This window comes from Aulostomus chinensis, chromosome 6 (assembly GCF_037954235.1).
Source record: "Aulostomus chinensis isolate RoL2024-O1b breed Wild chromosome 6, RoL_Achi_v1.0, whole genome shotgun sequence".
Taxonomy (NCBI): domain Eukaryota; kingdom Metazoa; phylum Chordata; class Actinopteri; order Syngnathiformes; family Aulostomidae; genus Aulostomus; species Aulostomus chinensis.
In genome coordinates this window covers 3,068,978-3,090,931 of record NC_141325.1, presented here as the reverse complement: position 1 = coordinate 3,090,931, position 21,954 = coordinate 3,068,978, and the positions used below count along the sequence as shown (strand labels likewise).

General features: G+C 45.0%; 4 protein-coding genes across 8 annotated transcripts in view; 3 read left to right on the top strand and 1 right to left on the bottom strand.

The window, feature by feature from the left end:
• trpm3 (transient receptor potential cation channel, subfamily M, member 3) overlaps window positions 1-15,020 on the bottom strand; it is a 167,442-nt gene extending 152,422 nt beyond the window's left edge. The window contains exons 1-2 of the mRNA XM_086205867.1: window positions 14,922-15,020; window positions 11,505-11,567 (exon numbers count right to left, since the gene is read on the bottom strand). Coding sequence (XP_086061993.1) covers window positions 11,505-11,561 — 57 coding nt within the window. The 5' untranslated portion in view covers window positions 11,562-11,567; window positions 14,922-15,020. The remainder of the gene's footprint in view (window positions 1-11,504; window positions 11,568-14,921) is intronic.
• LOC147259727 (uncharacterized) lies at window positions 2,219-3,261 on the top strand. 2 transcript variants are annotated; one of them, XM_086205872.1, is made up of 4 exons: window positions 2,219-2,282; window positions 2,358-2,413; window positions 2,478-2,702; window positions 2,776-3,261. In XM_086205872.1, the coding sequence occupies exons 1-4, from the start codon at window positions 2,257-2,259 to the stop codon at window positions 3,252-3,254; spliced, it is 786 nt and encodes a 261-aa protein (XP_086061998.1). In that variant the 5' UTR covers window positions 2,219-2,256; the 3' UTR covers window positions 3,255-3,261. The 2 variants fall into 2 exon arrangements, with proteins under 2 accessions (XP_086061998.1, XP_086061997.1); XM_086205871.1 differs by having other exon boundaries at window positions 2,770-3,261.
• On the top strand, window positions 5,857-6,898 carry LOC147259726 (uncharacterized). 2 transcript variants are annotated; one of them, XM_086205260.1, is made up of 4 exons: window positions 5,857-5,923; window positions 5,994-6,049; window positions 6,114-6,338; window positions 6,412-6,898. In XM_086205260.1, the coding sequence occupies exons 1-4, from the start codon at window positions 5,898-5,900 to the stop codon at window positions 6,885-6,887; spliced, it is 783 nt and encodes a 260-aa protein (XP_086061386.1). In that variant the 5' UTR covers window positions 5,857-5,897; the 3' UTR covers window positions 6,888-6,898. The 2 variants fall into 2 exon arrangements, with proteins under 2 accessions (XP_086061386.1, XP_086061385.1); XM_086205259.1 differs by having other exon boundaries at window positions 5,858-5,923; window positions 6,406-6,898.
• LOC147259725 (uncharacterized) lies at window positions 8,911-9,965 on the top strand. Of its 3 annotated transcripts, none has more exons than XM_086205258.1 (4): window positions 8,911-8,989; window positions 9,065-9,120; window positions 9,185-9,397; window positions 9,477-9,965. In XM_086205258.1, the coding sequence occupies exons 1-4, from the start codon at window positions 8,964-8,966 to the stop codon at window positions 9,953-9,955; spliced, it is 774 nt and encodes a 257-aa protein (XP_086061384.1). In that variant the 5' UTR covers window positions 8,911-8,963; the 3' UTR covers window positions 9,956-9,965. The 3 variants fall into 3 exon arrangements, with proteins under 3 accessions (XP_086061384.1, XP_086061382.1, XP_086061381.1); XM_086205256.1 differs by having other exon boundaries at window positions 9,185-9,409; window positions 9,483-9,965; XM_086205255.1 differs by having other exon boundaries at window positions 9,185-9,409.
• Window positions 15,021-21,954: the final 6,934 nt, after the last annotated feature.

Sequence of the window (21,954 nt, the reverse complement as noted above, 5' to 3'; positions counted from 1 at the left end):
GGTTAAAGTTTTTTTTAAATTTATTTTACATTGTATGGCTAAATATACATAAATACATATATGTATATGTACATATATATGTATATACAGGATATACATACATACACATATGTATATATACATATATAAACATACATACACACGCACACACATATATGAATCTATATGTGTTTTTAACCTCACAGGACTTTGCTGGTCACCCTCCTGATTGTGACTATAACCTGCCCATTTATGGCACAAGGTCAACAGTGCGGTAGTCCTCCACCCGATGAAGATGCATCCTCTGGGGGGCCAGTCGATGAGCCTGTGCCAAGACCGATGTATCGCGATGACAGAGTTCTAGGTGGATGCTCATGTTTTCATATTTGCTCCTGGACATTTTTTCTGCATTTGGAGAACCGTTGATCCTTATTTTCAGTTCTTTGTTTCTCTATTAGAAGACATGATGGGACCTGATGGGCCAATCCAGGGGTGAGGAGATGTTGGATTCAGAGGAGCTGAGGGCCAGCGACCACTACCTGAGATCATACGCTCCTGAAAAGCAGGATAATGAACAGAAACGCGTGAAATAAAGATCTCGTGCAATCATCTGGCTCCATGGTTTCTTTCAAGAATGACTTGTAGATGGAGGTTTGACAAGCAGGGGATGGAATGACAAGCATTTCACTGGTTTCCAGAGCCTAATAATCAGCCCATGACTCTTTGACGCTGATTTAAGTTGGCGTCCAGCACACTACGTTTTTCTGATGTAGAAGCGGAAACAAATGGCCAATCTATGCAGGACAAGCTTCCATGGTCAACAACAGAAAATCAACTGGTACTGATGGAAATGATTGTCAATGATTTGACTTATTTGAGCAATAATTCCATTCTGATTGGCAGACTTAACTGATAATAACGACCAAACTAACGCACACATTTATATATATGAATACATGTACTTATGTGTATACACATGCCGACCATCAGTGTTAATAACTCAGAACCAGGAGGACAACATTTTGAGTCAAGTTGACACCTGCCCCCTGATCCTTGTCTTTCACAAACATCTGTCACCATGGAATCATAGGGTTGCCCTGGTTACCACCCCCCCCCCCCCCAAAAAAAAGAAAGAGGGTTACATCATCTGGTACTTCATGATATAGTGTCGCCATGTCCAGGTGAATAATTTGACGAGTTCAGATTCATGTCAACCCACATGTCACAACATTAGTGACAAAAAAAAAAACAACAACTGCCAAACATTGTTGTCTAACACACAAGCGCTCAGACAAACCTCCACGTATGACATCATCACAAACGGATTTCTTGAAATGCCAAAATTCTGCTGCAGATGCAGGATTAAAACATTGTCTCTCATCGTATGAAAGCGTTTTAATGGAGCAGAAACAAAATATAAATGAATACTGACTCTTTTGCAATGCATTCCTAAGGGGCATCATACAGTGCCTGCTCAAATGGTTAAAATATAGAAATCAAGTCCAGATCTAATCAGTAAATCTATCATTTTTTGGTAGATGCTTACTAGACTGTCTGACTAGCAGATTATTCTGTCTGGTTTTGCATAGAACGTCGAGTAGAGTGACGTATCAAGGACACCAAAAGAGGCTCTTTTCTAGCTAGAAATATTGAATTAGCAGAGCAGTCAAAAGAAACAATGCAGCAGTTCTATTCAAGTGACAAAGGAAAACACACTGGCGAACCATCATGCGTTGTCACCCAATCATGAATTTGGAAAAACAAAAGAGATCCAGACGTCTCTCTGCAAGTAAAGACGGAGATCCATGTCAGAGCTCTCAGGGCCTCCAAAAAGAAACCTCCAAGGCCCCTCCAGGAAGAGAGGCACCAGTTTGTGGCTCCCCACTTAAAGCACGAGCAATCTCAGCGTGTCAACTGGAAAAAGGGCCCATTTATTCTGTCCCTGTCTAGGTCAGGTGAGTCAATGAGAGGAAGCCATTACAGGGGCTAAAGAGGAGCAATGTGTGCTACAACAATGAGAGTCACTCCACTCAAAATGAATTAAAATCATCCATTCATGAAAGTCACGCTGAAATGAACATACAACTTTTTTAAAATCACAATCAATCACAATGTGATCTACGTCCAAACAAAAGGAGGTCGAACATGCTGAAGTAATCCCCCTCACCTGAGTCCTTCCCCAGCAGGTTTTCATGATTAACTCGTTAAGCTCTGATTGGTCAGACTGGTGTATAAAACCCTGCTCATGTCATCACCTCTTCAGTGTCAGACATCAACATGTTGACTTCTCAGTTTCTTGCAGGGTGAGTAGAGGGCAGTGGTGCATGTTGTTGCCTTCATGTTTTGAGAAAACACATGGCATTACTTTTATCTTCCAGGGCTCTGCTCATTGCCTTCCTGGTGGACGATATATGCTGCCTTCCTCTTAAGAAAGGTAACCTACATCCACCCTCCAACAAGCCTTGTATTTCAGTGTAACTCACTACAGCTGTCACCAGGTTCTGACTCTGGTGCTGCCTCATCTGGAGGAGGCTTCCTTCATGTTGGTCCATCCTCATCTGGCTTCGCTGAGCCCAGTCATGCTAACAGAAGACCAGTAGGAGCATCTTTCAGCTCTGGCTCTTATGGACCTGCACCATCAGGATCCGGTGGCAGCGCTGCAATTCTGATCCCTGCTGGCTCAACACTGCCAGGAGCTTCCATCCACGCTGGTGGGCCAGGAGGTAACGCAATGACTTCAGCATCTCTACAAACTTGCTGTCCACTACATCTAACTGTAACTTGTCTCAGTCACAGGTTATGACTGGGCTGTAAATCCTCCAAGCCTCTCTGCTGGAGGTGAGGAGGGTGCTGGTTTTGGAGGAGCTGAAGGGCACGTGAGCCCTGCTCTACCTCCCCCTGGACCCCAGTTCCAGGGAGGAGAGCTGTACCACTTGGACAAGGTCTACGAGAGGGGGGACTCCGAAAGCGAGTATGAGGACCAAGGCTACATGGCTCCGTCCTCTTCCGCACAGGCAGCAGCAGCCCCTGGTGGTAACGTGGCCTTCCTGAGCCACCCTGTGGCAGAGACCAGTCCAGTGCCTGGATACTGGGGCTTCTACCCTCGCTACGACTACATGTTCCTTACTGGCCAGTATCCTCCAGGCACCTACAGTGACTACAGCAACAGCTACGAGGAGGGCAGAGACCACTGGTACGATGACCACTACATGAGGCACTACATTCCCTACAGCCAGGAGCCTGTACAGGCCAAGGGTGCCTACAATAAAGCTTAAACATGAACCTGGTGTCTTAGCTATCTTTAACAAAGAAGCAGTCTTGATTCCAAGTTAGTACAGAGACTTTCATGGCTCATTCGGTGTCCCAGTCTGGAATGGCACCATGCTACCCAAATAACTGATCACAACCCAGGAAGACATGACACTGCTTGATTTAAAAATACAGACTTGAGAAAACTCAGAAGAAACCGAGCCAGTTGTTCCTCAGGTGTGAATGTTGCACAAACTGCAGCAGGGTAAATGTTACAAAGCCGTCATCTGTGAGTGTATGACAAATCACTGTCATAATGTGGAAGAGATGTATTCTGACATTGAAGTAAAACTCTCTAATGTTCAGGTGAAGGGGCATTTCTGTGAGCCACAGCTTAAATGTGGGAAAAACTCTGGCTTTTACAGACCACTGGAGAGTAGCCATTTTGGTACAGAATCTGAAACTCCTGCATAATCCACCTACTTGGGTGGAGTAAAGCTTGGCCCTAAGGCTCCATCACAGGGTCTTTCTGTGTGGGTTCTCTCTGGTACTCCGGCTTCCTCCCACAGTCCAAAGAAATCCAGAGGGGACCAGGTTAAACCAGACTCTAAATTGACTGTAGGTGTGAATGGTATGTCTTTCCAGTTTGGTTAGCCCACCTAAAATCTTGCAAGTTCTCATAGGAAAAATGGCAACAACTTCAGCTCCTTAATGTAACATCACACAAGATGTCAAAGGTGGTCATTGAACAAGTGTTACTACTGAAATCCTTGTCAAGCTTTTGACTCTGCAGAGTATTCACAACTGCAGCTGTTGGGTGTGTAAAATGTTGCAGGAACTTGTGGGACTCTGAGATGCATCGGAATCAGGAATTCAGTGACAATCAAAGTAAGGATAAGTTAAAAGCTTTGACTGAAAAACTCAACCTTAAAGCATAACTGCTGATATGAGTTTTCTGTGCAGCTGTCACACACTGCAGTGTGGACAAACTGTGCTTTCATTTAAATACGGGGGATTGTGCCGCTTTCGCTCCCCAGCATCTACGCTCCCTCATTCCTTCTTTACAGTTAATGGCAGGCCAAAAACCAATGTTTCCTGTGCTTAACGCCACTCACTGTACAGCACTGTTGTTTTTGGCTGGCATTTTAGATTTAGTTTTAGTCTTAGTCTTTTGGACTAAATGCTTCTTAGTTTTAGTCACATTTTAGTCATTTTTATCCTTGATAGTTTGTCTAGTTTTAGTCGACGAAAACTCAAAGGTTTTAGTCAAATATCAAAGATACCTATAAATAAAAGATATTTGTATGTACTTAATAGGCCAATACAGGTGCGAGAATGAAGCACACTGAAACTGATCTAACTTTCAAAGGTGAGTTTTTTCCCCTCTTTTTCTTTCTCTACCTTTTACTTTTATTTTGTTGCAGATGCAGACAACACACTGGCACACAATATGAGTATTGTATCACAATAAAAAAGGATTAAACAAAAAATAAAAGCACACTTGACTTCCAAATGAATGACCACATGTCCAACATATTGGCTTTAGCTGCTATTATTGGTTAAAGCATCCACGTGTGTTGCTTACGATAGGGAACAGCAACAGGTCTGAGGACTACCGTGTTTCCCAGTCCCACAAACATGGGTCAAAGCATTTCACCTGCCACCCGTCCACAAATGGACATGGGTTTTATTCATAACATGCTAAATTAATAGAAGGGCTGGTTAAAATGAGCCAACATTCGCGGGGCCCCTGGCAGGCCCATTCATTCTAGCTTTAGCATGTAGCACTAGGAAGCGGTCTCTGCACCATGGGGGAGGTGGAACCACCACCACCACCACAAAACTTTAGGCTTATTACAAAAAAGAAAATGCATCACAGGGCTGGCCTAACATTGACTAAAGCTATGCTTTAATCATCCGTCTTTCTACGACCACCCGACACCGCTGCTGCTGCCGTGGTGTGAGTCTCGTCTGCTGCAGACAGGCCCAGACTTGTCTCTGTGTGTGTGTGCGCGCGAGAGGCTTTTCGTGGGTGTGTACTGATGATGGGGGGCGTGACCATTTGGACCAACAGCCCTAGCTGGCTCCGTTCTGATGTTTGAGCTCTTGATTGACATTGCACGCATGTTATACTTGGCGGAAAAAAAAACATGTTTTGAAACTTTGATCGTCCACCCACGAACAATTTAGTCTCGTCTTGTTCTCGTCAGACGAAAATGTATACAATTTCGTCACATTTTCATCTTTTCAGGGCTATGGTGATGTTCGTCTTAGTCTCATTTTCATCATGGAAAAAAAGGGGTCTGACGTCGTCATTTTCGTTTTCGTCCAGTGTGACGAAAACAACACTGCTGTACAGGAGCGTCTATTCTCAGGGTGCCATGTGCCCTTCCTCGCTTCAGACTAATTCCTAAAACTTGAGGAGAGACAATCCATCTTCTTCATCTTCTGTGGTGTTTAAAGGCAGTTGGCATCTGTCACATTTTATTTTTGCCTCCTTCTGTCATTGACTTACACACTGTATTAACTCCTGAACTCTGCTGCAAAGATCCTCCTCACATGAGTCCTTCCCCAGCAGGTGTTCATCATTAACTCGTTAAGCTCTGATTGGTCAGACTGGTGTATAAAACCCTCCTCATGTCATCACCTCTTCAGTGTCAGACATCAACATGTTGACTTCTCAGTTTCTCGTAGGGTGAGTAGCGGGCTGCATTGTTGAGGTGGCCTTCATTTTAATGAGTTAAATTTAACTATTACTCTTCCAGGGCCTTGCTTGTTGCCTTCCTGGTGGACGATATATGCTGCCTTCCTCTTAAGAAAGGTAACCTACAGCCACCCTCCAACAAGCCTTGTATTTCAGTGTAACTCACTACAGCTGTCACCAGGTTCTGACTCTGGTGCTTCATCATCTGGAGGAGGCTTCCTTCATGTTGGTCCATCCTCGTCTGGCTTTGCTGAGCCCAGTCATGGTAACAGAAGACCAGTAGGAGCATCTTTCAGCTCTGGTTCTTATGGACCTGCACCATCAGGATCCGGTGGCAGCGCTGCAATTCTGATCCCTGCTGGCTCAACACTACCAGGAGCTTCCATCCACGCTGGTGGACCAGGAGGTAACGCAATGACTTCAGCATCTCTACAAACTTGCTGTCCACTAAATCTGACTGTAACTTGTCTCAGTCACAGGTTATGACTGGGCTGTAAATCCTCCAAGCCTCTCTGCTGGAGGTGAGGAGGGTGCTGGTTTTGGAGGAGCTGAAGGACACGTGAGCCCTGCTCTACCTCCCCCTGGACCCCAGTTCCAGGGAGGAGAGCTGTACCACTTGGACAAGGTCTACGAGAGCGGGGACTCAGAAAGCGAGTATGAGGACCAAGGCTACATGGCTCCGTCCTCTTCTGCACAGGCAGCAGCCCCTGGCGCTAACGTGGCCTTCCTGAGCCACCCTGTGGCAGAGACCAGTCCAGTGCCTGGATACTGGGGCTTCTACCCTCGCTACGACTACATGTTCCTTACTGGCCAGTATCCTCCAGGCACCTACAGTGACTACAGCAACAGCTACGAGGAGGGCAGAGACCACTGGTATGATGACCACTACATGAGGCACTACATTCCCTACAGCCAGGAGCCTGTACAGGCCAAGGGTGCCTACAATAAAGCTTAAACTCAACCAGATTTTGGTGTCTGAATTTATTGCAAAGTAAACACACCTGTGTCTTAAAGGTGCAAGACTATTGCTTTAAACTAAAGATCTATGGGACAGGCCAGTGAGCAGCAAAAGTCCTGCTTGGGAAAATTCTCTCCTCTAGTAGGTGCAGAGGCACTACCTACTGCAGGTACCTGCACAACTTTACTTGTGGGAGCTGCTTCCCAATGGCTTTTAGAAGCAGCCAAGGTGACACTAGAATCGTGTCCCTCTGGTCAAGGAGCATGTCTACCATCCTAACTAGGATGGTAGAAAACTTTGACCAAGTTTCATGTGTTCAGAAGGCTAACAATGCAAGGGGCAAAATGGATAAAGGCTGTTATCACTTGAGCCTACACACCTCTGGTCACAAGCTCAGTGGTAATAACCACTACTCCTGACATGGGGGATGTGAAGCTTTAAAAAAGCCTTTGACAAAGTTCACATCCTGAATTTTCAATATCACTTGGCAACCTGCTGTAATGTGGCTAAAGCGCAGCAGCAATGCTGCTGAAAATGCAAAAAGGTGAAACGAGAACCCACAAGGTACCGGAAGTAGACACCCAACCCACTTTTTTGGGGGGGGCAGGGTTAGCTGGCAGTCTAATCTGTAATACATCCAATACTGAAGGCACTGTATCTCATACAAATGTTTTGCGTGTGTAAGGGCGTACTTGACTAAAAAAAACCTAAAACTTCAAAGGGGGTACATCGCTGAAAAAAGTTTGAGAACCACTGCTCTAAACTTTAGGCCATCATTGCCCAGATTGGTCCAACCAGTGCTGACTTAACTGTTCAGCCATCACCAATGCCATTTACGCTTTCAACACTCTCACCACCAGCAGCTTCTTCAGAAGCGAACTGCAATCATGAAGCTGTTGGCAGTGACCACCAACGATGTGGCACACTGTTCTCTTGTCGGCAGTTTTGAGCTCAAGCATCAAAACGTTTAATAGCACCAAGACCTCAGACCGTGTATTTCAGTGGGCTGAGATTAGAGGACCCTTGATATGCTTTACCATTCTGCTGCACTATCAAGACACAATTCATAATGTCTGAATCATCAAGGGGGGGGGGGGGCAGCATGGCTTGGAAGTAGTGTGGCTGTCTAGCAGCCTGGGGGTCACTTTTTTTGATCCTCACTTCCTCCAGCAACTATGTCCAAGCATCCTTGAGCAACTTTTTTGATCCTCACGTCCTCCAGCAACTATGTCCAAGCATCCTTGAGCAACTTTTTTGATCCTCACGTCCTCCAGCAACTATGTCCAAGCATCCTTGAGCAACTTTTTTGATCCTCACGTCCTCCAGCAACTATGTCCAAGCATCCTTGAGCAACTTTTTTGATCCTCACGTCCTCCAGCAACTATGTCCAAGCATCCTTGAGCAACTTTTTTGATCCTCACGTCCTCCAGCAACTATGTCCAAGCATCCTTGAGCAACTTTTTTGATCCTCACGTCCTCCAGCAACTATGTCCAAGCATCCTTGAGCAACTTTTTTGATCCTCACGTCCTCCAGCAACTATGTCCAAGCATCCTTGAGCAAGATACTGAACCCTAATTGCACCTGGTGGCTCTGCAACAGACTGGTGACTCATCCAGGATGAACCCTGCCTCTTATCCAATGTCAGCTGGGGTAGGATCCTGCCCCCCGCAACCCTTAACGGATAAGCAGTACAAGAAATGGAGGGATGGAGACAATTTCATTGTAGTACTTTAATTAAAACCAGAAAACACTGAACTATGTAATTGTTAGGGCCTGGCTGTAAAAAAAAAAAAAAAAAAAGAGAACAACTGGATGGTTTATTTTTTCTGGTGCCAAATCTGTAAGGACCATCACAGAGAACACAAAAAGAAGCGTACACAAGTGTTAACTGTCGCCATTTAGCCTTGGGACAACACAGGTGACCACTAAAAGACTCCAAACATTGTTACCTGGCACATGCCAGATTACTCGCTTGATGCAGGTGTTCATGATTAACTCGTTAAGCTCTGATTGGTCAGACTGGTGTATAAAACCCTGCTCATGTCATCACCTCTTCAGTGTCAGACATCAACATGTTGACTTCTCAGTTTCTTGCAGGGTGAGTAGAGGGCAGTGGTGCATGTTGTTGCCTTCATGTTTTGAGAAAGAACACAGCATTACTTTTATCTTCCAGGGCTCTGCTCATTGCCTTCCTGGTGGACGATATATGCTGCCTTCCTCTTAAGAAAGGTAACCTACATCCACCCTCCAACAAGCCTTGTATTTCAGTGTAACTCACTACAGCTGTCACCAGGTTCTGACTCTGGTGCTGCCTCATCTGGAGGAGGCTTCCTTCATGTTGGTCCATCCTCATCTGGCTTCGCTGAGCCCAGTCATGCTAACAGAAGACCAGTAGGAGCATCTTTCAGCTCTGGTTCTTATGGACCTGCACCATCAGGATCCGGTGGCAGCGCTGCAATTCTGATCCCTGCTGGCTCAACACTGCCAGGAGCTTCCATCCATGCTGGTGGGCCAGGAGGTAACGCAGTGACTTCAGCATCTCTACAAACTTGCTGTCCACTAAATCTGACTGTAACTTGTCTCAGTCACAGGTTATGACTGGGCTGTAAATCCTCCAAGCCTCTCTGGAGGTGAGGAGGGTGCTGGTTTTGGAGGAGCTGAAGGACACGTGAGCCCTGCTCTACCTCCCCCTGGACCCCAGTTCCAGGGAGGAGAGCTGTACCACTTGGACAAGGTCTACGAGAGCGGGGACTCAGAAAGCGAGTATGAGGACCAAGGCTACATGGCTCCGTCCTCTTCTGCACAGGCAGCAGCCCCTGGCGCTAACGTGGCCTTCCTGAGCCACCCTGTGGCAGAGACCAGTCCAGTGCCTGGATACTGGGGCTTCTACCCTCGCTACGACTACATGTTCCTTACTGGCCAGTATCCTCCAGGCACCTACAGTGACTACAGCAACAGCTACGAGGAGGGCAGAGACCACTGGTACAATGACCACTACATGAGGCACTACATTCCCTACAGCCAGGAGCCTGTACAGGCCAAGGCTGCCTACAATAAAGTTTAAACACTAACAAGTTTTGGTCTTGTACTTCAGACTGTAGAACAACACTTTTTTTTTCTTGTGTAGTTGCTTAATTGTCACACTGAATAACAGGCATCTTTGCTATATCACTTGTATTTTATGCAGCTTAAAATGGGACTGTTTGACCCCCTAAATGAAGGAACAAGATAAAATATACTTTAACTTCAAGTTAAAGGTCTTGGAGTTGTTGTAGTGCTGGAGGGTTAACTACTGTAGCTGGGACCCTTTCACTACTGTGGCCTGTCTAGAGACAACACATGCAAGAGTAAAAATCATCACATGATTTTTGACGGTGAAATTGTAACATCATCCCTTGTTTCCACATAAACATCCACCTACATGGGGTTGCTATGGTTACTGAACTGGATGTTGCATCATCAAGCACTTCATTATCCCCATGTACAGTCAATTGCACCCATTTAAAAAAAAAAAAAAAAACCCTAGCCAGAGATGTCTCTCCCATGCTTGCGGCTCAATGATCTTTTAAAACATTCTGTCAGTTACACTAAGAAAACAAAGGGACATCTGTTTTTAAATACAGAAGTTGCTCACATCTTCTCAAATACACATTTAGTCATAACGTAACTTTTGTGAGACCTAATTGGTTATCTGATAAGCTGAGTGTTGAACTCTGATTAACAAGCTACAGAAGAATAAGCCGAGCATGTTTCTGCACAACAAGCTGCCATTAGCAGAGGGAATAACGCAGTACTTGAGAAAAATTGGTTCAGCTTGTTTCTAATCTGTGAAAACAAATACTAATTTGTATTTCTGAGCATAAATTTTGTTTGTCTTTTGATGTTTGTTGGTGATTTGTCACACAAATCTACTCAGAAATCAAAGATGCTGGTAAAGCTGCAGATGTATTAAGTTTCAGCACACCGCTGCATGGAAACACACTGGAAAAAAGGAGGTGTCGTTACTTCAACCACTCTCAAATACACAAATTAAGCTCGTGGAACAAATTATTCATCCCGCCGCTGAACGTTGCTTTATCCAACTTTCATCCATCTGAGGCTTAGTTTCTTCTCTTCATCTGAGCATTTGAAATTTGGGCCTGTTAAACCTCCTCAGCATTCATCACCCACTCAAGCCCGTGATTTGACGGTCTGAAATCACAGCTTCAAAATGGCAACAAGAAACCGTGGAATTGAAGTGAAAGACAGCGCATTTTTCTTTGACATCAAACAGTAACTCCATATATGTGCGTATGTGTGTGAGCACGTGTATATAGTAGTAGTACTGAAGTGAGGGTGTGAATTTAAGCGTCGCTCAATCATTTCTGAATAAGTGGACAACGAGCATAATGTTCTAAATCAAATTGAAATGTTGTGTAGTTAATTTTACAACTCAGCATCAATCTGATGCTTATTTGCTGTAGCTATGCAGCAGCTGCCCATCTGCGCCGCAGGTGGACTATTAAGATAATTTCTGACACAAATATGTTGAATATGTTCGTATGAGAGGAGCATATGTGTTTTGGACGATGGATTATCTGTTAGTCAGGAGGAAGATCCTGAGTGTTTCCTACCTTAATCTCTGTACACAGCGGGGTCAGGACTCGTCTGGTGTGAGATTTCCTCGTCATCTTCCTCTGGAGGAAGAAGCAGACACACCGAGGAGAGAGTGAAAAAACCTGCTGCATTATAAAACCTCGAAAACTGTGAGCATGAAACATGGAATCAGATGCAATTTTTTATTTTCTAAACAAATGTGACAGTAAGAGACTGGAGTGTTTTTGTCAAACTGCAGCGGGCTGCGGTTGTACGATTCTCTCGTACAGGCTGCGCCAGCGCTGCAGCTCTCATACTGTAAGCATGATGCAATTTGTGGAAAGCACGAACACAGAGAAATTGGCTGCCTCAGTCTTTTCCCTGACACTAACACATCCCTGCAATCACTCCGGCATTTTATTGCCATTCACAATATAATTTTTCCATTTCCTCGTCGCCAGTTGATTACAGTTGCTTTCTCTTCAACGCATTAATTAAATTCAGCGGCTGGTTTTGTCAGGTGGGTGAGTCACAGAGTGTAGTAGAAGGCTGCGAGGTTACAAGCATGAATTTGGAACAAGGACACATTCTTAAACAAACGACATCACCAGACTTTTATCAATATATACACAACTGTGTATTGCTGAAACGGCACTGGGGAGCATCGGCGGGGCCGAGCAGGTTGTTTTACCTCTGCTGGTTCCATTTGTTCTGCACGCCCCTCAGCACAAACACAACTGGTTGTGTGGACTTTTCTCCAGGCATATATGAATAATTCAGATGAACATCTTATTGTATTTGAAGCAGCATGAAGCAGCAGAAGCAATGTTGTAAGTTTATTTTTTTACCATTGAAATAGCTCACTAAAATCCATATTGATCACGTGTGTGTGTGTGTGTGTGTGTGTGTGTGTGTGTGTTAAACACGGGTGATGTAAGTGGCAGAGAACACCGAGTTTCCTGCTTCAATCTCCTGGTAAAACTCCTGAGAACGCACAGCCGGGAGTTCTGTCGTGAGCTAGACTGGACTCACTCATCCCCTGCCACGTTGATCGGCCATCTTCTGTCCCTCGAGTCCCATAAAACAATGTGAGGTTGGTTTGGGGGTTAGTTTTCAGTACGTCAGACACCAGTGAGGCGGTGCCGGGTGAGCTGCAGTCACAGTGGCTTCCAATGTCAAACAAACCTTGTTTTAAAAGATGAAAACCCATCTCGCGCTGATTGTAGGGACGTTAATGTGCCAGGACAATTAATATCTCATCTGTGCTTGTAATGACTGGTTTAATGGCTTAAATTGCCATCTTGAGATAACTAGCTAATTATCTCATTATCTTGAGATATGTTATCCCTAAGATTGTCCATTATCTTGAGATAAGTAACCTGCTATCATGAGGACCACCAGCGTGAGTGATGGTTATCCACTTGTATGATGGTTTCATATATTCTGATGTCTGCAAGCGACTGCAGGGAAACCAGGCAGAGAAACAGAAACCGCTCATATGTTTTAGTGAAACGTGTTTGTTTCAGTATCTGCCCAGAACGAGAGAGTGAGGAGGATTTATAAGCCCCATTGTAATGTTAAAGATGTGGCACATTATTGTAAGTCAGGATTGATGGCAGACTGCAGCACTTTCCTGTTCCCTTCCTAAGATGAAGACTGACACCGCCGACGTGAAGGTACTGAGCCACTGAATACAGCAGTATGGTGTTCAACCTCCTCCCTCAAATGACCGAATCAATTCAGAAAATGTGTGTAATGAATGCAGGATCGCCTCGTCCTTGTGCATGAAATGGCCTGTGAAAAGTTTCCCCCTAACTTTAATAATCAGGCTCTTTTGTTCCTTCTTTGTGCAAAAGGAGAAAAGACGACCTCATCGCTCCTCTTACCTCACTCCTACACCTCCACTCACCTGTAAACCAGCTGGATCGTGTAATGAAACTAAGACATGGTGATGAAGAGAAAGTCCCAATTTTTCATTTGTGGATCTCAGTTTATTTCAAAAAGCTGCAGCTATTTTTATTGTGCTCTTAATTAGCGCCTGTCTGCTGTCATGTCCTAACGCTAATTACTACTTCCTCTCTCTGCGCGAAAGAAAGGTTGGGGATGCATTTTTAAGCAGGCTGATGCTATCAATAATTCACAAGTATCCAGAGACAATATGGGTGTTTCTGTTTGCCTCAGTTTGTCAATTTATCTTAAATATCCTGGCTTTGTGTATCTGGTACATATTTACAGGTAATACTCTGTGGAATACTGCTCTTGAGGCTCCTAGCTGTACCTCAAAGGACCCTCCTGCAGGAAAAATTAACACTTTGCCAAAAAAAGGAAAGAAATGTTGTACAAGCTGCTAGGAGAGACTCAGCAGACTGTCATGCTCTAATCACAAATGAGCCAAAAGCAAACGCAGCCTCCCGTGGAAACGTGTCAGCACAAGAGTCCACGCTGCTGCTGGAACTCCTACACATCACACAGCCTGTTTGACAACAGCCGAAATGACGGCCAGCCAAGCCACGGCCCTCTGAATACGCTCACAGATTTAAGCAGCTGTCATGATTGCATATGTGTGTTTTCAAATGTATTTAAAGGTTTGTGTGTGTGTGTGTGTGTGTGTGTGTGTGTGTGTGTGTGTGTGTGTGTGTGTGTGTGTGTGTGTGTGTGTGTGTGTGTGCTGGAGAGCCAACATGACCAGAGAGTCACACTCAAACACACACTAATGAGGTACAGCTCATTTAAAGGAAAGACCGGCTTGGAGGCTAATCATTGAATCACGGAGAAAAGACCAAAGCATGTACAAACTCAAACACACACACACACACACACACACACACAAAAGCTGCTCCTGTAATGATGAACCTCAGCTGAGGTAGAGCTACTGCGGTCATGACCTACACGTCGGGCTGCCGTCGCACGTCTGCACTGAAGCAACAGAAACCAGAGACAATTACGACTGCGCGCCGGCCGGGGTGTTTATGTGTCTGAGACCGCTAGAAGGACAAAGTCAGCCATGATTGTTTGTCTGCTTTCAAAGTCCACAACAACAGCAGGATGCATCAGAATATCACTGAGGGAAAAAGGCTTGTTGTGGAGAATCATGTTAATCAGACCAATGTGGCGCAGGCTACTGAGGATGATTTATACATAGACAGCATATGGCTGCTCTGGTGTCCAACGGCCAACAGATGGAGGGGCAAAGCAAGAAAGAGGAGGAATTAAGAGCCAACTATTATTTATTTAGCAGCCCACCACTCCAGCATTGATCTCTTACTACTTACTCCAGTTTTTATCCGCTGGCTTTTTGTTACTCTGCAAATCTCTGCGACCTCATTTCAACAACTTTTTTTTGTTGTTTTTATTAAACTATCATCTTCAGTCCAGGTTCTGAATAGGAGATTCCTCCTTAAAAACTTTGTGTCCAAACAAGCCAGCGTTCAAATCCAAAATGGCAGATGTCTTACCACTCTGAGCGTCCTCGAGGCTCCTTTGGGAATTCCTCTGAACTTCTGATTCCTCCTCTGACAAATGCTCCCTTCTTCCTTCGGGATAAAAACAAAAAAAAGGAAAAGTGTAAAGGTGGGTGATTTCACAAGTAGATGAGGAGCGAAGAGAAGCAGGTGATTGGAGGAGGAGAGAAATGGCAGCTGAGAGAAGATGGATGATTCCAGGAGTCAGAAGCCACAGGTGGGCAAGACGTCCCTCTGCCAGCGGAGGCGTGTTGGAGGACAGGACGTGACGCCGCCTCTGTACATGTATGTGTGTGTGTGTGTGTGTGTGTGTGTGTGTGTGTGTGAGACACGGTCAGTCAGGATTAAATCACATCTGCACAGGTCCAGTGTGACGAGGATCCTCCGGCCTCAGCACCTGAACCAGCTCACTGCTCTCTGGTGTGCTTTTAACAACTTTAGCTGGGTCTGAAAAGTCAAGGAAGAAGAAGCGATGAAATAAAAGTTCCAACGGTTCTCACTGATACTTCCTCACCGGCTCAGAGAGAACAAGGCGAAGAGGAGGGAGGGGAAAAAAAGCATGAGGAAGAACCTGTGGATCTGATGCCTCTCGGGCCTGACGAGCATCTGGCTGCCGGAGCGTCATCAGCTGAGGCACCTGGGTCACGCTTCCTCAGGATGACGGGGGGACCACGCGTGTGTGTCGCCCCCAGTGATCCAGACCCTTTGAGCATCTCCCTAGGGCAGGTTGCTAGGTGAGGGAGTTATGAAACCCCCACCCCCCACCCGCAACACACACACACACACACACACACACACTTTACCATGCTGAGAACGTGCTGTTTAAAGCCGGGAGGGTTAATGATAGCAAATAAAGAAAAGTAAACAGTGGGAGGCTAACGAGTGTTAATTTAGTATGGCGCTCTGCCATGAATTAATGATGTCATCACTCGGATGCCACAGCAACAGAGGCGGGGGGGGCCTATCTGACAGGATGGGGGCCCCGCTGATCATTTTAGGGCCCTGCGATGCATCTTTGTTGTCTGGAAACATGAGCATGACACAGCATCCCTCTTTGTTCCTCCTTAACAACGTTTGGTGGATTCATTTCTTTCTCATTGCTGCCAAAGCTTTCTTTCCCACATTTATCCTCGAGTTACCCCCCCACCCCACCCGCCCACCTCTACACACACACACACACACACACACACACACACACACACACACACACACACACACACACACACACACACACGCACGCACACTTTCTCCATCCTCCGTCTGCTCTGGTGCAACGTTCACACTATAAAGTGTCTCAAGCATTTGTAGCCTGTCACATCAGGGACAAACTACAGCTAATCAGGTACTCGTTCCTTTTCCATGCCGCTCCGTCTCAACACCGTGCACATCTGCTGCGTTGACGCACGCCATACGCACCCGCCTCCTCAGCGGTGTACACTCACTGAGGTAAACTTACTGGAACCACAGAGGCGAGAGACACATTGGTGGTGGTTTGGGGGGGGGGGGGGGGGGGAGACAATTAAGAGAGGCGTCACAATTTAGGCTGAAATGCCTAATAACAGCGTCGCAATTAGTTATCAATTACCTGTCTGTGAGTGTGTGTGTGTGTGTGTGTGTGTGAGAGAGAGCGAGAGAGAGAGACAGTGAGTGGGTGGATGGGTCTATTCAACACATATAAGAAGAGACAATGATGATAAGAGTGAGGGAGAAGAGGACGGAGGAGGAGAGCTGTTGGACTGGAGAAGACGTTAAAAGCCTGCTCGCCATTAAAACTCTAAAACTTTTGCATTAGTTGAGAGGAAGGTGAAGATTTAATAAACCCACTCCCAGTTTCTTTGTTCCCCTGTGTAATTAACCAACACCTAACAACTGCAGAGAGAGAGCAGAAGTGCGTGTTTGCACTCTACAGAAACCCTCCAACCTCTGCAGTGTTGGAGGCTTCAGACTTCAGAGGATTTCTCCATAAAATCGTGAGAATTTTGAGCGCAAATGAACGTTTCTGCCTGTTTCTTTTATTCACATTACCATCGAGAGTGGGTCATCGATCGAGGGCGTTGTCAAAGCGTCGTCTCTTCTTGAGTTTTTTTTTTTCAAATCATCAATCAGCAGAACAGATTGGATTTTGGTGCATCTTGCGTTTTCTTATTGCGTTCCAGTCCGCTGCTCACGAATCAAAGAGCCACACGCCATCCACTCAGCGTCAGAGCCAAACAACACTCAGAAGTCTGTGATTCCACAGCCAGAGGCGGTTGTTGATTGGGGCTCACGATGGCGCTCCGGCAGTGAAGAGGGAACATTTCATCCCTCTCCTTCGTCAAAAATGAATTATATTTCATCCAGGAGTGTATGGCTCAATGTATATTAAACTACGTCACCATTCATTTAGTAATCTAACAAAGTATGGGCTTCAATCGGCTGGTCAGTGGGAAAAAATACATCAATCTCACGGTGAGATGTGCTGCAAGTTAAAATGGTTACACCTGTAAATCATTTAGGAAGCTGCAAAAAACCCAGTTAGTCGAGTTCTGCAGTGTAAAGGCATCTGTCCTTTAGAGTAGGAATACCTCAGGGAACTTGTACGTTTACTTCACTACATTTATCTAAACTCCTCTGTACATGAAATATTTACTTCATCGTGACTTTAAGAGGCTCCAGAGTACTGGAATGCACAAGTATCGTGTAAAATGTGTACTTTTGACAGTTACATGACCTCAGTATTAAATACTTTCAATAATCTGGAATGAGGAATTTTTTTCACTTTTACCCAAGTTTTATGTGGATGTTTCCACTTTTTCTCAAGTACTTCACCCACCACCGTTTCCAGGCAAGCAGGTGATAAAACTTTGAAGGTGGATTTAAGGTTTGTTTTTTATTCCTCAGTAGTTGTGTTTTGCTCCCATATTGAATTCAAGGCTCATGGTACTCTGAGGTGGTTTTACAAAAAAATAAGAAAATAAATAACAGGACACTTAATACTGCTGGATCCAAGACAAAGGAGTCGAGTGAAGCTCCAGGTCTGCACACCGGGAGGCTCCCATGACGGGATTTATTTAGCCAAACCGCCGTTTCTACTTGCCCTCACAGATAAACTCTGGATTTACTGTTGTCTTGTTTTGCGTTGATTATTTTAATTCCTTCATTTACACAGTTTAAGGCGGGATCAATCAGGTTACACATTAAGGTAGTCAGCTGAGGCGGGGCGGGCCTCTGGGACCTGGGAGTGTTTGCCTGGAGGCTGTCCTCAGGCTAGCAGGCTCAACGCTGAGAAGGTGTCTCGGAAGATTTACCCTCTGATCTGTCAGCGTGTGAGCCTGAAGCCTTCTGGGGGGTTGGTGATCAAAGTTGTTGCGGGATCAGATGAGTCAGCCTGGAGCGGAGGCCCTCAGCCGAGCAGCGGGCCCATGTGTTTGGTCAGTCGTGGCAAACAGCAGCTCCACCAGGGAAAGATGATTATTTCGGTTTGGTAACCACATTTCATGTCTCAACTTGAATCGTCTCAATTGGTTTCACAGCGTGAATTAAGGCTGAGTCGCTGCCATTATTGTAGCCCGTACTTCTGGGAACATCTGTTCTGTTGCAAAGCCTTTATTCAGGGCTCAGTAATGAAAACAACACGCTGGAGCCTCGGCGCCTCTTCATCGCCCAACAAAACGAGCATCGCGTTTAACCAGATCTTTGAACTGAATCTTCTCAGGACTCGAGGAGCACAAAACTGCAGCGAATCACGAAAAGTTGGGCTTTAAAGATCCCACGCTGGGTTTTAGTATTTAACCACAACATGCAGTCACATCAATTGAAATACAGTATAAGCACTTTTGACAATAAATAACTGCATCATAATCCCTTTTTTATTGCATTTCTTTGGACCCGATTAGCCAATGTCCTGCTGCGTGGAAAGTAGCAGGCATGTTTTCTGGTACTAGCTGTGACCGGGGCAAGGCCGCAGCAGCCGTCATCTACAGGTAGACGAGGGTAATGGGCTGGCGGACTGATGAACCGTTCCACACTGAGGGGTAATTGGCTATGTCGGAGCGGCGTTGGCGTGGGGGGAAGATTCAGAGGCTTCCGTGCGTGCGGTGGAGGGAGTATCACTCTCACCACGGTTCAACTGTCAGAAAAAATTACAGGCCCCATTAAAATATTGCGCCTGTGACCTCAGAAGCATCCCACGCTCCTCAGCGGCAACTCCATCACCACACCACCTGGAGTATATCACCAATTACACTTGCAGGTGGAGGTCGCGAAACACCTTCAGTACTCGAGTAAAAGTACAAATACTCGTGTATAAGAACACTGGTAAAGTACTGATTCAATGACAAGAACAGGCACTTCTACGAAGTGGCAGAAAGAGAAGATTTCTACTTGAGTGCTGTCATTTCCACTCTATATTTAAGGGAACTTTCACAACATTTCATAGCATCAAATATGCTATTTTTTTTACTCCACTACTTTTATCTGAACCCACCGGTTCCTTTGAATTGAGATTTTGCACAGGAAACACGACAAATGGCAAACTTCAACATCCCAAACTCGGAATGGAAACAATCAGCTGGATTCAACGCCAGGGAACTTCTTGGCTTTTCCCCATGGAAGGAAACTATGAGGGCACTTGTGTGTTCACTTGACTCCAGGAACCGCGAGGTTCTTTCACTACTGCTTAAATTTACTCAAATGTATAAAGCAAAACTGTAGTTTGATAATTAGACTTAAAAAAAAAAAGTTTTCAGTTTTGTCCTCATCAATGTCTTTCTTCTTTTTATACATTTTGGAACCTTGAGATCCAAATTAATGTTTATAAGTTGAGGAGTGAACAAGTCATCTCTCTTTTAATCTTTTTTTTTTTTTTAAGTCTGTTTCAAAAATAAAGTCTGTTGTGAAAATTTAATGAACAGAAGGCACAGATACGCGCGACGGAAAGTCGGCAGTAAAAGTAAAAAGTTGCCGGAAAAATAAACAGTCAAGTAAAGAAGGAGATCCCTGAGGAATCCCCCTTAGCACCTGTAGGAAGTGCTGGATTATGGCTTCTAGACCAGGAAAAACAGGTCTGGAGTCATGAGGGTGTCACTGCAGCCACAGGCCTCACACACACACACACACACACACACACACACCTGTCCTCCATGGCAGCATCGGGCCGAGAGGGACGCTCCGCCGGACGTGGAATGAAAAGATGTGTTTCATTGTGTGCCACTTTGCTGCTGTTAATGTGACATTAAGCAGACAGGAGATTTACACCACTCCTCAGGGCAGAGAGGACACTGGAAGAGGGGTTGTCATGGAAACGGACCCCTACACGGCAGTCAGAATTGTTTAATTATTCAGGACCGCCACCGCCGAGCACCAGCGGGAAATCGAGTGGAACCGCTGAAACGATTGAATGGCGAGATTTTAAAAATCATACGATGAGGCCACTTGGGGAACCCAGATAAACTAGAATGTAGCAAACTGAGATATTCAGAGCTATAAAACTCCTGCTGCACTCCGATAATCAGCGTTTGCTACACACTCCCCTTCCCTGCAGCAGCGCGCGCCGTCTGGTGCACTTTCAATATCCTTCAAAATATAATAAATCCACAAATATACTGCACAGTACTTATTGTGTTTGTAAATGCTACACAAATGTACTGCAAAGTTAAATTAAAAGGGAAAAAATAATGGCTTCATAATGTACATTTTGAATGGAGCAACAGGCTAGTTGAGCTAACTGTTGCTGCATCACGTAGCCTAGTGAGTTACTTTTAAATTTACATTTTTCTTCAACTCTCACGTTTTCCTGCATGTACAAAACGGACACCTTGTCACTAATTCAGGCTTTTAACCCACAAAAGTAAGACAGAGGCTAAAAAACGGAAGCGCCAAATAAAAACCGCTTGGACAGAAAAGTAACTAGCCTAGCATGACTAGCCGTAATTAGCTAACAGCTAACTTTTTGGACTGTTTTGGATTCACTCACGTAAAAGCTCCAATTCCTTGATTTTGATTGATAGCAATTTATTTTGTTGAAAAATCCTAAATGATAAATGTAGACTCTCCTTTGTTGGCACCTTTTGCCGAGTGAGTGCTTCTTAAACATCGTGGAAAAACCTCTCTAAATGTGTCCGTATTTGCAGTAACCACAAATGAAGCTAAATACCAAAGCTAAAGAGGCTAGTTATGCTAACTGCTATCTCAGAAGGTAGTTTGCTAGTTTTAGGTTACTTTCTTTCTCAGCTGTTACGGCATCATACAATTTTAAATGTTTTAATTGCAAACTAACATCTTGGTAATTTAGGATTTTTTTTTTTTTTTTTGCCTAAATGACATAGAAGTTAAACCAGCATAGCTAATAAAAACCATAACCAGCCTGTCAAGAGTTCTTTCCCCCTCCAGTTCAGTTTTTCTGTAGCATTCTACCTTTGTGAGACAGCTTTCTCTCCTGCTCTTCTTCTTTCTTCGAATGGTCTTTGTAATTTAACCTTTCAGGGGAGGAAAAAAGGGGGTTGGAAAAATAATGGAAGCTCAAGTTCAAAGGGGGAAAAAAATAGATGAAAAGATACAATAGTTAGCGCTCTGCTCGGACGTGGCATGTGTGCTGCTACTGAAACATCCTTCTCATTACCACCATTTACATTCAACAGCTAAAGGCTGCCACCCACACTCCGCCAGCACACACACACACACACACACACACACACACACACACACACACACACACACACACACACGCAGTTTCTACAGTGTCATATTTTTAGCCTTGGCATTTCTCTAATTGTGTTTGAGCAGTTCAAAAGCCTGTGCATTACATAATTAACACCCAGCTGCAGAGGACGCTCAGGCCGTCCATGCAGCACAGGAACACGGCCACCGAAGTTCCCCGGCAGCCATCGGTTCCCCGACACCGCTTTTATCTTATTTTGTCTTTATTCCAGATTCCTGGGAGATCCTCATAAGCATCGAGCAACGTTTCCTCATTCCCTCTCCATGTGAAGGATTTCCACACTGTGACTTAATGAGGCAGGTTGCGAATCCTTCCACTGCATGGGTCCGT

Bases quoted from the DNA above. Each gene is read 5' to 3' on its own strand.
- LOC147259727 (XM_086205871.1), top strand. From the start codon at position 2,257: ATGTTGACTTCTCAGTTTCTTGCAGG. The intron at 2,414-2,477 runs GTAACCTACATC...AGCTGTCACCAG, and splicing joins CTGCCTTCCTCTTAAGAAAG to GTTCTGACTCTGGTGCTGCC. The intron at 2,703-2,769 runs GTAACGCAATGA...AACTTGTCTCAG, and splicing joins CCACGCTGGTGGGCCAGGAG to TCACAGGTTATGACTGGGCT.
- LOC147259725 (XM_086205255.1), top strand. From the start codon at position 8,964: ATGTTGACTTCTCAGTTTCTTGCAGG. The intron at 8,990-9,064 runs GTGAGTAGAGGG...TTTATCTTCCAG, and splicing joins ACTTCTCAGTTTCTTGCAGG to GGCTCTGCTCATTGCCTTCC. The intron at 9,410-9,476 runs GTAACGCAGTGA...AACTTGTCTCAG, and splicing joins CCATGCTGGTGGGCCAGGAG to TCACAGGTTATGACTGGGCT.
- LOC147259726 (XM_086205259.1), top strand. From the start codon at position 5,898: ATGTTGACTTCTCAGTTTCTCGTAGG. The intron at 6,050-6,113 runs GTAACCTACAGC...AGCTGTCACCAG, and splicing joins CTGCCTTCCTCTTAAGAAAG to GTTCTGACTCTGGTGCTTCA. The intron at 6,339-6,405 runs GTAACGCAATGA...AACTTGTCTCAG, and splicing joins CCACGCTGGTGGACCAGGAG to TCACAGGTTATGACTGGGCT.